This window comes from Trachemys scripta, chromosome 1, assembly GCF_013100865.1.
Source record: "Trachemys scripta elegans isolate TJP31775 chromosome 1, CAS_Tse_1.0, whole genome shotgun sequence".
Lineage (NCBI taxonomy): Eukaryota > Metazoa > Chordata > Testudines > Emydidae > Trachemys > Trachemys scripta.
The window spans coordinates 100,353,294-100,369,611 of NC_048298.1; the positions used below are offsets into that span (position 1 = coordinate 100,353,294).

The 16,318-nt window shown below is 42.2% G+C and overlaps 1 protein-coding gene across 2 annotated transcripts in view; it reads right to left on the reverse strand.

Annotated features, from left to right (window-relative positions):
• The window catches only part of TRIM24 (tripartite motif containing 24), a 138,014-nt gene that overhangs the window by 3,759 nt on the left and 117,937 nt on the right, over positions 1-16,318 (reverse strand). For both annotated transcript variants that reach the window (XM_034779081.1, XM_034779075.1), the window contains exons 14-18: positions 12,020-12,188; positions 11,062-11,375; positions 7,534-7,666; positions 5,703-5,777; positions 2,106-2,255 (exon numbers count right to left, since the gene is read on the reverse strand). In XM_034779081.1, the coding sequence (XP_034634972.1) occupies positions 2,106-2,255; positions 5,703-5,777; positions 7,534-7,666; positions 11,062-11,375; positions 12,020-12,188 (841 nt within the window). The remainder of the gene's footprint in view (positions 1-2,105; positions 2,256-5,702; positions 5,778-7,533; positions 7,667-11,061; positions 11,376-12,019; positions 12,189-16,318) is intronic.

The following is a 16,318-nucleotide window of genomic DNA, read 5'->3' on the forward strand; positions in this document are numbered from 1 at the left end:
AAAACCTCTTCCTCTTTGACAAGTAGGCTGTTCTAGTGGAAGGCTTCCTACTGTTAATTAGGACCTATTGGACAGCCTCCGAGCAAAACACTTCCTCCTCATTCAGCCATGGAGGAGCCACACCTTGAGGTGCAGGGAGTTGGTCGCTGGATGCGGCCATGGTCCTGTGTGAGCGAGGAGATCAGAGAACCAGTGCTACCTCAGCTACTCTGGGGCAATGAGGACAGGTCTGGCTCAATCTGCCTTGAGTTTGGCCACAACCTAGGGAAGGATGGTGTACAGCGGAGTTGACTTCCAACTGCAGTGGAAAGCATTGGAGAGGGAGCCCGGGCTGAGCCCCTCCAGAGAGCAAAATAGGCAACATTTCTCGTTTTCCTTTGTCACAGAGGTCGATCGTGGGGACGCCCCATGTTGTGAACACCGTCTTAAAGATTTCAGTCTTCAGAGACCACTCATGGCTCAGGGAGAAAACCCAGCTGAGATGATCCATGAGATGGTTCTAGACCCCTGGTAAGTGGATAGCTACTGGGGTGGTATCATCTGATACAGAACAACAACAGGTTGATTGCCTCCAGGCAGAGTGCTCTGTTGTGGGCTCCCCCTTGTTTGTTCACATAGCACATCATGGTAATATTATCTGTGAGTATGTGAACACTGAATGCCTGATTTGGTCCCAGAAGGCACAACGTGTTGTGGATGGCCTGAAGCTCCAACACGTTGATAGGAAGCAAGGTCTCCTGTTCCAACCACAGACCATGCACCTCCAGTGAGTGCAGATGTGCTCCCCAAACCAGAAGGGATGTGATGGTAACCACTGATTTGGTGGGAGAGGGCCGAGTGAAGGTGACCCGCTGGCACACACTGCATGGGGACTCCCACCAGTGCAAGGACTCCAGGACTGATGAAAGAAGGTGAACCAACCTGTTTAGCGAATACAGAGCAGGGCTGTAAACTGTCCTGAGTCCCATCTGAAGAGGACAAAGGCGTAACTGGACAAGATGGACCACTTGGGTGCTGTTGGGGGGGGCGGGGGTCCAGCTCCCTCTTCCCATGTGACCCAATAGGCTCAGGCACACATGGACTGTTGTTGACAGCTATGATTGCAAACTGAGGCACAGCTGTAGAATCATCTGGAAGTGGTTGCTCAGCAGAAACGCCCTCGACTTTGTTGAATCTAACAGGGCCCCAGTGAACTCTATTTGCTGAGTGGGGGCCAAAGTTGACTTTATGATGTTTAGAATGAGTTCCAAACGGTCAAGGAAGTGTAGCGTGGTGTCAACGTGGGCAAGAACCTCCTCTTTAGAGCCTGCAGTAACCAGTCATTGAGGTAAGGGAAGATATGGATTTCCTTCCTCCTCAGATATGCCATGACTACCACCATGCATTTGGTGAAGATTCAGGGGGCAGAAGAGAGGCCAAATGGGAGAATCATGTATTGAAAGTGGCAGTCTCTTACCATGAAGCAAAGATACTTCCTGTGACTCGGTAGAATGGCCACGTGGAAGTAGGTGTCTTGAAGAACCAGAGCAGCAAGCAAGCCATTTTGAGACAAAGAAGGGAGGATAGCTATATACAACAAACTAGGCTAAGATATAAACTTGTGAGGTTGTGAAGCAATAACTGCATAGAGCTCCAACTCCAGCAAATGGGCAGTATGAAGGAACCAAGTGGGTTTGGGGCGCTGCCACCTCATGTATCCAGGGGAGGAGCTACAGGCATGAATGCCACTCCTCTATGGGTACTGCTAGGGAAAAGGCTCTGGAGCGTGGGGCATGCACACACCTAATTAGAATACACATCAGCATCTACTCAAAGAAGAATTAAAGCATGTTTAATCCTGATATAACAACAATTAAACCAAACTGTTTGCTACTGCTTTCTTTCCAGTCTTCCTTCTATGGAACTGTCTCTACTACATACTAATCTAATATAAAAGTAATTTCAAGTGAAATCTATAACTTAATTGAATAAGTCTCATAACCAAAGCAAGATTAATTCACAAAGTTGTTATATCATTTGCATCAAGAAATTCTACCACCTGTCACAAATTCTGCTTTCTTGGAAATATGTAAGCTTGTAAAACTATATGGTTTTACTTTTCTGACCTCATTAAACTCAGCACAATTTTGGAAAATCAGTCTGAAATCAGCCACAAAATCTTCTGGTTTCATATACAGTGGATGGTTCACTTGCAGTCTTTTTTTGATTGTTGACAAGTCCATAGGCTTCTTTATTATTTTGTAGTATTCAGGCACCTAAAAGAAAAAAAAAAAAAAGTCACCAATCAGATATTTCACACACACTCTCTCTCACACACACACACACACTTTTAATCATAATCTCCAGGCAAAATACTATTCATTTTAACTCTTAAAGTACAGTTCTAAGAGGTAAACATACTGCCTTCTTACTTGAGACAGGCTCCCTGTGAGTAGTGAGAGACAACTCTGCTTACCTTTATGATACGATAAAGGGTGTATTTGGATTTATTTCTACACCACTAAGGCCTGGCCTGCACTACAGAGGTTAGGTTGACATAAGACAGCTTACGTTGACCTAGCTGTGTTAAGTGTCTATACTACAATTTTCCTCCTGCTGATTTAACTTGCCTGCTATGCTGACCTAATAACTCCACCTCAGAGCTGTAGTGCTAAGGTTGATGTAGTTAGGTCAATGCAGTGTCTGTGCTTGCTTACATTGCCTGTTGCTGCCTTTCACAGACCGTTGACACCCCACAATGCCCCACTTGAGTTGGTGCAAGTGCTTCTGGTGAGGACATGCACCGCCAACGGAAGGAGCATAGTGTGGACACAAAGAATGGATGTAATTACCATGGTGGCTGTAGGTCAAGCGAACTTAAGTCGATTTAATTTTGTAGTATAGACATGCCTTAAGTGTTCTCTACACTACATTAAATGAAAATGGCAAGACTAGTTAAAGATGCATTTGAGGTATAAACAGCTATATATTTAAATGCTAGTACCAATACATGATTTAAACTATTACTTCAATCCTTTCACCTGTGAAGCCAGGTGTTGTCATAATACAGTGGTGCCCAAACTTCTCCTGTTCTCCCCCCACCCTTACCAGTAATGGAATCTGTCTGCGCACCCCTCCATTACTGCACAGTTGGCTCAGCAGAGTAGCTTGGGCTGAAAGCAGAGCTGGGGGCAGAACTGGGGCTGGGGGAGGAGCTGGGGCTAGATGTGGAGCTGGGCTGGAGATGGAGAGGGAATGAGGGCGGAGCTGGGCTGTTGGTGGAGCAGGGGGAGCTGGGCTCAGGGAGGAATGGAGATGGGGTAGAGTGGGGCTCCTTCCTCACCCCATCACCCGTGGGGGATGGCTTAGGCCCCGCCAATGTGCACCCCCGAATGTTCCTCTGTGCCCCTCAACAGGGTGCACCTCACAGTTTGGGGACAACTGTCTTCATATATGGAGTCCAACTATACATGCTATTTACAAATTTAAGATAGCTTTTCTGAAACTCATGTCATGGTTTTGAACTCCCATATCTGACAACCTGCTCAGGCAAGAACTAAAGTGCACTCAAGGTGGGTGGAGCGATTTCCCTGCTATCCAATAGAATAGAATCTGTATTTCAAGTTCTGATGGTTCACAAGATATTGGACCTAAAAACCTGTGACTGATCTAGGTTCAATATTGTAAGGACTCTGCCTCAGGAGGAAGAGCAAATATTTTTGAGGCAGAGATTTTTTGAATTTTTTAATACAGTAACTGATAGAAAGCAGCTCAAAGTGTTGGAATGCTAGAAGCAGTCTGGAGTGAAATCAGTGGGCAAAACGCAGGTGAGGCTCTCAAAAATAAAGAAATGTAATGTATCTTATCTCTATTGCCATGTATGCAGGGCATATTTTTGTTTAAAAGAATGAGTTTTCAAAACTATTTTTTAAAGAGACAAACCTCGGTGTCCTACAGTAGAAATACTCAGTAATATGTACAGTAATATTTTACATCTTTATGTATCTCTTCATCTCCTCCTTTTTAAATATTGATTTTAAACAAATCGGAAATTTAACTCCAAAAATGTGTCATTGTTTCAACATCTCCACAATAAAAGGGGCAGTTTTCTTTCACTTAGATCTGCCATTTTACGGATACATCAGTGCTTAGATATAACAGCAATAGGCACCACCGATGAACTGGAGATAGACAGCTGTAGTTTTAGAACAGAGGAAGTACAGCACAATATTTGACTAGATGAAAAAGTGGTTCATGTAACTTCACTTTAAAAAAAGTTAACTTGCCTTACAGCAACATGAAGTGTTCCAAAGATGTATTTCCTTTGTCAAACTGAAATAAACTATCAGAATAGCAGCTTCCTGTGTGTGTTAATTAAACATATGATACTTTAAAAAGAGGATAGAGAGTATTTAAGGCACGAAGGGGCAAATTTTAAAAGATGTAATTTTGTATGCTCCTGCCTGGCTCCCATGCACAAAAAATGAGCAAAGCCTGACTTGCATGTCAGCAGGAGATGTGAATAAAATTCTGTCTTTAAAAATTTAGTCTTTAATTTGTGTGCAATTTTTCTCTCTCTGCAATTAGATGCAACTATTAGAACATATAATTTATTTCACATTCCAGATTCTTATTTATGAACCAGAAGCCATTCTTTTCTCCCCACCCACCAACAATCTAGGCAGATCTGTGAAGAATTTTAAGATGTAGTCCAAGTTGTGGAATTAAAGTATGCGCTTGTACTACTGACATTACAGAAATAGAGACTTCCCTTAAGGCTCGACTACACTTACAGCAGTGCAGCTGTAGCATTTAGTGAAGACTACCTACGCTGATGGGAGAGCTTCTCCTATTGGTGTAGGTACTCCATCTTCCCACTAGGTGATAGTTATGTCAATGGTAGCCACCTTCCTGTCCACATAGAGCAGTCTACACTGGGGATTAGGTCGGTATAACTGTCACTCAGCACACTCCTGAATGACTTAGTAACACTGACATACGTTGGTAGTGTAGACTAAGCCTCTCCTTCCATTTTGAGTTCACACAAGTAAGAGCTAGTCTACACTGGCAACGGTAAAGCGCTGCTGTGGCAACACTTTAACGTGCCTTGTATGGTCAATGAGGGGCAACCACCTCAATGAGGGGCACAGCTCCCAGCGCTGGAGCACTGTTTACACTGGCGCTTTACAGCAGTGCAACTTGCTGTGCTCAGGGGGTGTTCTTTCACACACCTGAGCGAGAAAGTTGCAGTGCTGTTAACTGCCAGTGCAGACAAGCCCTAAATGCTTCATTGCTGTTAAACATAAATAGCACCATTCTTTGTGCAATTCAATGATGTGCCAACTACTATTCATTTCAAAAGAATGCAGCAACACTCAAGATGAAGTGGAAAAAACAGAAGTTAAGGGTTAAGTCATGTTTCATGCATAAGACACACGATTTTAAGATGTAGTGTACACTTTATAGTAAAAGTTTGTTAATTGACAGCAATTGGGAAATAAGTCTCACCTTAATCTCTGCTCGGATTCAATGAGCATGGAAATTCCATGCATCTAGTATCAACCTTTTACCTCTATCCTACATTTAGATATTTGTTACATTAAATATCTGGAGTAGATTACTCTTCTGATGATGGATTTGTTACTGGGAACAGTAACGCCCACAGAAGTGCTGGTGCCAAGTGCTCGGACTCTTTTATAAGGCAAAAATGACAATGTACATACTGTAGGAGGAACTGGATCTTGAAAAGCCAGGCTCATTTCATGGCAGTAGAGGTACAGCAGTAGCCTTTCACATTTCTGTATATAGGGAAAGACAGCATGCCTGTGTATTAGAGAATGGCTGCGATTTTACCTTTAATAGTTTATTATGCTAAAAAATTCAGGCAGACGTTTACTACTTCCCCAGCCCCAAAAAACATCAAGCACATTTGAAAATATCAGATATTCAGAGAAAGCAAGTTAATCATCATTACCAAGAAGCCCACTATGTTTTTTCCACATAGTGCCACCCAAGAGAATGCCCCCCTGGCCGCAGTTCTACCTAGAGCTCCCCTCTCCCCCCTCCCTCAGGCTCGGGCCAAATTATGACCTCAGTAACACTTTACTTTCAATGTATACGCAGGTGTTACTAACTGGATTTTAGTCAACAATTCTGTTGATAAACCATAAGGAGACAAAACCAATTTAGCTCACACTTTCTCAGCTGTGTTATGCAGAAGTCAACAGCAAAACATTTTGTCACTGAAGCTCGCAGAACCATTAACACACTGCATCTATAGTAAGATAACATTTTTACTGTCTTTTTCAGTGTCAAGCCACCTGTTAAGCATGGCAGAGTAGAGAGTTTGTGATTTAGACTTCAGTTCAAAAGCTTTTTGCTTTGCTTAAGGGGATAATTCTGAATGAGGCTTGCTCAAAAGAGGGTATGTCTATGATGAACAAAAACAACAACAAACAAACCAACCAACCAACCAACCACACCACCAAGCCTTAGAGCCCAGGTCAACTGACTCAGGCTTGTGCTGTGGAGCTAGAAGTAGAAGTGTAGACATTCCCACTTGGACTAAAGCCCAGGCTCTAGAGCCTATATAAAGTGAGAGTGTCTGGTGCTGCAAAGACTGCAGGGTAAGAAGCACACCTCAGACCTAGTTCTCCTTATGGTAGGAGCCTCCACTTTATACCTATAGACTAAGCTAGAGTGCAAAAAGGGCCCAAAATTAAATAAAAATTACTAAACTAATCTACTAATACCGGGTAAAATACAAAAACCAAGAGGCTCTGGGAAACAATTTTTTCCAGAACATTAGGTCCAAGAGACTGAGCCCAGGTTTCTGTTCTGCACACAGTTGGAAGAAACAGAGGTGGCTGACGTACCCCACCACCTTTTATAGCGTCACCTCTAAGCCCTGGTCTACACTGGGGGGGAAGTGGGGGGAAGGGATCGATCTAAGATACGCAACTTCATCTATGAGAATAGCGTAGCTGAAGTCGACGTATCTTAGATTGACTTACTTCGTGTCCTCCCGGCGCGGGATCGACGGCCGCCGCTCCCCCCGTCGACTCCGCTTCCGCCTCTCGCCCTGCTGGAGTTCCGGAGTCGACGGGGAGGGCGTTCGGGAATCGATCCGGCGGGTAGTGAAGATGTACCCTAATATTCAGAGCCACAAAGGGAGAACACAACACAACACACAGGCCCTGCTCCAGAGGCTTCTACTAGTCCAACTACTACACCAGGGCATCTCTCAATATTGGGGATATGTAGCGGCCCACCAGAAAAAATAATATTTAAGACTTCATAGTGCTCTATGAATGAAAAACAGCCTTCAGAATAGGCCTGTTCCAGGTGGGGGAAACAGAGGCAAAGATATTTAACATCTTACTCAAGACAACCAAAGAGCACTTGATGATTCTTGGCTTCCAGTCTTGGGCAAGTTCTCAGAGCTTATTTAGAAATCCTCCAGTGAACTCTTATTACTACCACCAAATATATAAAAAGCAGCATTTATTAAACAACCGGACAAGCAGACTGGTTGAACGAACAATGTATCCTCACCCGTCGATCTATTGGTGCCAATCCCATATAACCTTCTAGCTTTCTTTTTTCAGAGCTCTGATTGGGATCATCACAATCATATTCTACTTCCGGCTTGGACAAGTCCCGACAGAATGTGCAAATCCACTCTCCTCTAAACAAGGGGGAAAACAGATGCATTACTCTGGGCACCTGATCAAGTTCCATGGTCTTGAATAGAGGGTTTCCAAATACTTTTGGACAAGTTGTTCATTTCTATTTTCTTTTTGCCCTGTGTCAATTTTTTTGCAACCACCAAAAGGAGAGATAAGGATAGTAAAGGGACATCTCTTTGGAAGAAAAACTCACTCATTCCTGGATTTAATTTTTTGGAATAGTTTTACATCAAAAATAGCATCTATTTCCACTAGTTTTGAAACCATTCCTATGGGTTTACAAATTAAATTCAAATTTTAATAGTAGGTGCAGTTGCTGGTTAGGAGGCAATCTGAAGAAAAACATAAGAGGAAATGAGAAAAACAATTAAAATTTAGGGATGAAAAATGGAACAGTATAGGCAGAGTGCAAAACAAATTCAGAAATACCATGAAAATAGAGCAACGGAGAGGTTGGGACCTGTGGGAAGTATATTTTCTCATTAGAAGTTAGCCTGTAGGCTAGTTTTTCTATTCTTAACAAAATAACGTCTCAGCTTTTTTTTTTTTTTTTAATCTCAGTTATTCTTGGGGGGGAACTCTAAATTGCAGGAGAATAATTGTTCACAAACTACTTTTGCTAACTGCCCTTCTCCCCCTTATCATTAGTGATGCCCTCAAATCCTTGAGCAAACCTAATGCATGTGGTTTAGTAAAATTCTTTACAGAGACACCTGAATCTTCATGAATAACCACAATACAGCTGAATTGTATTGACTTGCTTACAAGAATGAATAAAGACAGAATTCAGCTATGATTATGAAAATTACAGTATTAACATGCATGTGTTGTACCACATATCTGATCTAATAATATAAACATGACCTTTGGCATTTGGGTTAGTTTCAGGAGCAAGTTAAAATTACTTTTGACAGTGAAACCTGTTAAAGCCTACAGCAGAACTACAAGTCCTCCGTAAGACAGACACACATTCTATTAGGATAATTAAAAGTTTTCTAGTTTCTCCTAGGCGAGCCTGAACCAAGCATTTTGAGATCTGTGAAGGGTTCTGGCCAGAGTGTCTGGTTAGCCACGCTGGAAAAGAGACTTTGTGAACAAGACAGTCTAATTTGTTAAATAAGGTTTTATCCTAAAAAGCATATGTTTACCTTCATTTGCTTGCAACCCTTCTACTTTTATTCCTTACACTGTGTATCACTTAATCCTATGGTCTTTTGTTAAATACACTTGTTTTACTTTTACTATAAGCCAATTTAGCGCTCTGTTTGAAGGGAAGGGTGTGTTAACCCCAGTTAAGCTACCTGCCTGCAGTTTACTCTTTAAAGGAGCAACAAACTTAACAACTTCTCTAAGTATTCAGTGAGAGGGCGACAATGTAGGGCAGTGGCTCTCAACGTATTTACGATTGTGGGCCGTATACGTGACCCACAATGTATTATGTGGGCTGCATCCAATACTACTCGTATGGCCCTGAGGATGTCACATGGGCCACAGCTGTGTGTTGACTAAGCTGCAAGCGGCCCACGGGCTGCAAGTTGAGAACCACTGCTGTAGGGAGACATCTCTGGGCAAGTTGGGGTTCACTCTCTTACCCACAAGGCAAGGTTTAGACAGCAGAGTCCTGAAGAGTTTGCTGGCAAGGCAGAGAAGCTTGTGTGTCAGGGAGCTGTCACACAGCTTACCAGCAGCAAAACTCACTTGGTGAGGCTAAGATGGGTAACACAGTAACTCACAATTCTTTTTGCGGATACAGACTAACACGGCTGCTACTCTGAAACCTCACAATTCTCTGAATCCTAGCAGCTTTTCCCACATATTTAGCTATGAAAAGAGTACATTAGGGACTTGGTATGACAGCAGTTTTGGTGGAGTGAAGAGAACAGATGTCAGGTGGAAAGCGATTCAAGATGTAGTACAAGGAGAGCAATTCAAGGCAATGGCTGTAACAGCATGTTCAGAGTGAAGGGCTGCAAGTAGAAGAGGCAGATGGAGTCCAGGGCAACTATTTTGAAGGGAATGGGCCAGAAGACAGTAAGGAGCAAAAGGGGTGAAAGGGGGACTGAGGGAAGGTTGACAGGTGGGATGGGGCTGAGGGGCAGGTTAAGAGATGGAGTTAAAGGGTGAAATCTCAGTATCTGTGATGGTGCTGCTCAGAGTTAAGAATACTGGCCACTGGTATTACTATGGACTTTACAGATTTGAGCACCACTTAGAAACTTATTTGTTTGCTCTTTGCCCCACTGAATAAGCTCATCAAAAGCCACAGCCAAAGAAAAGTTGAAACTTTAGGAAGGTATTTCTGGAATGTTCAGAAAACCCAATAACTGTACAATGTGACATGAAAACAGTGATATTTTCCTTTACACGTTTAACTAATAAAAAACAGTTTGCTATCCATCATATTCATACAGTCTTTGCTTATGCACAGAGGAAACAAAATTGTAGAAAGCTTTTATGGTAAGCAAAATAACAGCGCTGTATTTAAAGGAAGACAGCCCCATGGTTTGGAGATTCAAAAGGCACATAGTCGATGTGCATAGACTAAGTACAGTACTTGAATATAATTGGTATTTCAAAGCCTGATGTGCTACTAGCAATTGTTCTCCTCAAAGCATGTAAGCAGAGCTGAACAGTGTAAGAAACTGTAAACTAAACCAGTATTTAACATTTATATCAAATCATTGAACACTGACCATCTTATGGTAAACATAGCTGTATCCTTGTTCAATATTAGCTTAAGTCTTTTATCCAGTGCTCCTATACCAGAGTGTCACAAAATGTCATTTTTACTTTGGCAAAGTAGCTGACATGGTAGTAAGCTTTAGAAATACTAAGGATAAGTATCTATTGTCAAACAACATTTATGGCCCAGATATAAGTGATCTTTCCAAGAAACTGCAGCATTTTACAATAGCTTTTGCAGCAGCAATAATAGTTCAGGTTACACAACTCAAATTTAGTTAAATCCTGGATTTCACCAACTCAACTTTCTTAGGTCTTGTTTACACACACACAGCGCTGTGGGGTGCAGCTGCACTGATGCAGCGGCACCGCTGACGTGTGTCTGGTGAAGATGCTGTATGCCAATAGGAAAGAGCTCTGTCATCGGCATAATAAAATCACCTCTGTGAGAGAAGGTAGCTATGTTGGCGGGAGAAGCTCTCCCATCAACATAGTGCTGTCCACACCGATGCTTATGTTGGTGTAACTTGCGTTGCTCAGGGAGGTGGTTTAATCACCTCCCTGAGCGACATGAATTATGCCAACATAAGCTGTAGTGTAGAGATAGCCTTAGAGTTGTCTTTTGGGGCAGAAACTCCTGTACTTGGCCTCACAACCCAAAAGTGATTTCTTTTGAGCAAAGTTTGGACAAAATTCATTTGGTCATTTTTACCTTGGAAAGTTCATCAGTGAAGGGACGTGACAAGAAAGGTGGAACACTTTAGGGCATTTCTCACAACACAGGAGCTCTCCTCCATTCTGACACACTGCACACCAGTCCTCATTGGGGTCATCCTCTTTTCTGCTGTCTCCAATGTGAGGGGTACCCATCCATGCTGTCGTCCCACTGGATGTGTTCTCCTGAAGTATCCCTGGTCGGTCACCTGTGCTATCTGGAGCATCTGTTCTTAAGACTGTTTTGTCAGAAGTGGTATTATGACGGCTATCCAATAGCAGAGAGGTGAGTATGCTTCTTGAAAAGTTGGTCTGTAGGAAAACGCAAAGATACATCTAGATGCCAGGCTGTCAGGTATAATTATCAACACAAACACATTGAAAATAAACACATTACTATTTCATGTGTATTGTTAGACATGCTCCTTAGAACCTCTACACAGGAGTTATCACTGTTATGGCTTCAGCTAATTTAATACAGCAAACTAGTATAACAGTACCCAAGTAGGTTAGCTCTGACATTTAAGAAACGGCTTCCAATAGAAAAATATAATAATCGTCCAGTAGCAAATTAGTCTAGCACTCCTAAAGTTGAGCATATGCATTAGTAATAGCAAAGTCTCCAAACACCATGTGAAAGAACTTACAGTATTTATACGCTTCCCCCTCATCTCCCAAGTCCCCACAGACTATGGCAGTCTGATAATGTCAGTTATTCAGTCATCCCAGTTTACTAAGAAATATAACCTGGTTTGGAATCTCACTTCATCCCTTAAAAAACAAAAACAAAAAACCCCAAAACACACCCACTAATACATGAGGTACTTCCCTTAAAGTTAACACCTACGAATAATGCTCTATCAGAATATTTGTAATTTATTCTATTTCCAATAAATGCAAAACACTCTCCCCATAACCCAAACTCAGAAGAGATTCTTTATGATTGTTAATATTACATTCCGAGGCCGGGATTCTTCATCTGTTTCTTGCTTCACTATAACAATTGGGAAATCATAATTCTCATGGGATGTACCAGACTCCTGTTTAATCCTGATTGGCTCCAACATGACAACAGGGACTCTGTGTGTAGAATCAGCTCCTGGTGGCCTGCTGGAGGAGCCAGAGCTACAGAGGATGAGAAGAGGCAGAAAGAAGAAAAATGAAGAACAGTGAGTTGTTGGACGTCATCTGCACCATTCAAGAGAGCACAGTGCTTTCAGAAAAATCATACCTCTCGTAGTGATTAAGAATCACGTCCCTGGAATACTACAGTATTTTCCATTCTCTACATTTTGAGGCTACAGCATTACCCACCATAGAACAAAATCTGAGATTTAGAGTTCATACCTTTCTTCAGGTTTTTTAAAATAGGATAATAAAAGGGCGTGGGGAGGGAGAATGATGATCTAATCCAAGGACTGCAGAACTGCTCAGAGTTTTATTTTCTATAGGTCAGAAGTTTGGAATACAGCATTGTTTTGTTTTGGTCCCATGGTGAATGCACTTATATCTCATTAAACTCCACCCAATATAAATTTTAACAAAACCTTAAAAATAGCAGTATTTTGGGAAGTTTTTGAAAGGAGAACAGTTACATTTTTGGAGAAATGTAAGTGTCATTCCAGCAATGTCCACTCAAACACCACACACTGGACTATATCCAGTCAGGGGAAGCACATCTATGTAGGACTTTCCTAGCAGAGCAGCAGGTGACTTTATGTGATGGTCCTTCCCTCAGAATCAGGTTCCATGTCACTGCTTTTGTGCATAATCATAACAAAAAGAGAAAGGACAGCAGCTTAACCTTAAGTTACGATGGAATTTCAATTTAATTCAAAACATAGGAGACTGCACCCAAAAGGAGAGGTTACTTACTGTATACAGTAACTAGAATTCTTTGAGATGTTTTGTCACTATGGATGCTCCACACAAGGATGTGCATGACCCCATACATTCATGATCAGAAATTTTTCAGTTAGCAATGGCCACGGGTCTGCACCTGGACTGTATGCCTCCTCGTGCCCCAGTATGACAGCCTATAGGGAGGAGCGGACCCATGCTACTCCAGTTCCTTCTCCACTTTTGAGCATGGTAGGACTCCAATGCAGAGGGGAAAGGAGAGTGGATGATGGAGCACCCATAGGGACCTACCACCTTGAAGAATTCCAGCCCTGCCCAAAATAAGTAAACTTTCCTTCTTTGAGTTATTGTCCCTATGGGTGCTCCACATGAAGAGACTCCCAAGCAGTACCTCAGTATGGAAGACAGGCTTTTAAGGAGGTGGATTCAGTACAGTGTAGAACGGCTTCAAAGGCCATGTTAACTCTGGAGGCAGATACTAAAGCATATTGTATTAATTTAGATAGAATATATGGACCAAAAGTGTTAACATAACCCAATCACTGTCCAACTTTAAACAATTGTAAACAGTGTTGGAGGTTTCTGCTGTTAAAGTCTGATCCCATTCCCTAAAAGAATGAACAGGACAAGCACACAATGGGGGAGAGAAAAGAACAGCAAAAATAAAAAAAATGCAGGTTCTGTCTCCGGAGTTGACTCTTACTTGCATCCTCGCTGCTGGAAAAAACATAGGTACAGCACAGTCTTATCAGCTACTTCAGACTGGCAAACTTGCCCCAGCAATGGGATGTTTAGGACATTTAGCTTCCTCTTTCTGGTTGTAGGCTTATGGCAGTGTTGCAAAATAAACAGGCCTGGTGAGCTAAGCCAGGCCCTTAGACAGAAAGAAAAAGGAGAGAGAAAAAAGAAATAAGACAGGGAAGGAAAAGTATATGTGGGGGTAGGAGACAATGTCTCACATTCCAGGTGGTGATTGGGATTCAGACGGACCTGGTGGCGCGCTGAGGTCATCTGGCTCCCTCTCTGTGTCCTGGTCTGGTCAGGATAATGAAGGCCCAGAGTTCCAAGAGAAGGTGGGGGTGGCAGCTAGATGGTGAAGCTTGCTCCAGTAGCCAATTTTTCTACCAAAGTTTCTTTAAGGACCCCAGAAGGGAAGTATGGATAGATAGTGTTCCATATTTTCAGTTTTTAACAATTTTCAGCAATAAAGTACCAGTTATTTTAATTAAAGGAGTTCAGTTTTTACCGATATAGACCCATTTATCAATCCACTCAATTTTTAGGAGGATACTTATCTTTGTTAAACACTAATTTTTATCTGATTATTGTGTCCTGAAGCTCTGAGACTGAAGCAGATCCACAGTATAAAACACAGAACACACGCGGCAAAGGTTGGAAATTAAAATTGGCTCACAAAGAAATGCTGCCCACTTATTTCTTCATGTCCATTTTAGTGTGGCACTGAATTTAAACGATCAATCCTCCACAGATAAAAACAGAGAAGGTAAAAAAAGATAAACATGGGGCAAAACCGCAAATCTATGCCTGAATATAGAAAGAAAATCAGTGCTTAGAAATTTGCAAGAAAAGTAAAGATGGGAGTGAAGAGGATGCATTGCGCTGCAAGTACTGCAGCATCGAGGTCAAGGTCAATGCTCACGCTGATAGAATAAAGAAGCATGTCAAAAGCAAGTGACACAAGTAGCTTAAAGAAGAAAGTGACCTTTGGGATAAACAGTCAATATCTGGAGCTTTCACCAGGGCTTTAATGAAAGAGGACACAGCATGATCGTGTGCATGCTCTGTTTTGCTGGATAACACCTGTTAATTGCAGAGGGGTCTATTGGTGACTTAGTGTAACAATACTGTCCAGCAGCAAAACGCCTTCCTAATGCAGACAACCTCACTTGTAAGTATCTGAAAGAAAATGATGCTTTAAGAACAGGAGTACTTGTGGCACCTTAGAGACTAACAAATTTATTTGAGCTCATGATACTTTAGTATCTAAACTGATGGAATGAATTGATAGAAATATGGTGTCTGGTCTGATTTTTGACAAGTCTCCTGATGCTTTGGACCGTCCGATTCTTGACATTCTGTTTTTTTTATTTCAAAGCGAATAAATCCACATCATTTTGTGCTGATGGGACATTCATCCCCCCAGTTGACAGCCACTTTGTTGATGCAGCAATAACTGACACGTTTGACATGTACCAACTGACTTGGGAAAACATGGTCACAACAAACAGATTCTGCTTCCTACATGGCTAAGTTTGCATGGGAGACCAAACTCAACCAGAAACCCCGCCGCGACAGGTCTGGGGTTGGGGAAGAGGCATCTCTCACTGCTGCAGCCCTGAGCCCCTGTGTGGGGCTTAATAGGCAGCTACGCAGCCGCACAGCTTAGAGGGAACTTGGACCACAACCTCCAAATCTTTCAGTGTTATGCCTCCCCAGAATAGCATTCCCCATCCTATAAGTACAGAATGATATTTTTTGTTCCTAGATGTATACATTTATATTTAGCCATATTAAAAACACATTGTTTGCTTGCATCCAGTTTACCAAGAAATTCAAATTCCTCTGAATCAGCGACCTGTCCTCTTCATAAATTATCCACCTCTTCAATTATTGAGCCATCTGCAAACTTTATCAGTGATGATTTTATGTTTTCTTCCACACCATTGATAAAATTGTTAAATAGCATTGTACCAAGAACTGATCCCTGTGGAACCCCACTGCAAACACATCCGCTCAGTGACGATCCTCCATTTACAATTACATTCAGACTTATCAATTAGTCCGTTTTTAATCCAGTTAATGTGTGCCATGTTAAGTTTATATTGTTCTAGTTTTTTAATCAAAATCTCATGGTTGTAGAATGTGCGAAGACTTAAGCCTTGTCTTCACTACAGGGGAAATTCGATCTAAGCTACGCAATTTGAATTACCTGAATAGCGTCACTCAAATTGACATAGCTTAGATCTACTTACCGTGGGGTCCGCACTACGCAATGTTGTCGACTCCCTCCACTCTTCTCGATCCGGTGGAGTACAGGAGTCAACGGGAGAGCGATCTGTAGTCGATATAGCAGGTCTTCACTAGACAAGCACTGAGAATCCTTCATTTGGCAAGTGGAATGCTGTGACAGCAGCTAAGTGACCATTGACAGAGTTCTGGGACAAACGCAGCAGGTTTTAGATTCCGACGGGAATAGAGAATGAACATAAGGGAAGATTTGGCAGGAGATATGGGGTTTTGGGTGCATCAAATCTGGCAATATTTCCACTTCTGCAGGTACCAATGATAGGCCTGCTCACTCTGGAGATACCCAGTGATGTCAGACTGCGCCAGGAGAGATGGTTTCTTCAAAGACTCCATATTGTTTGAGGCGT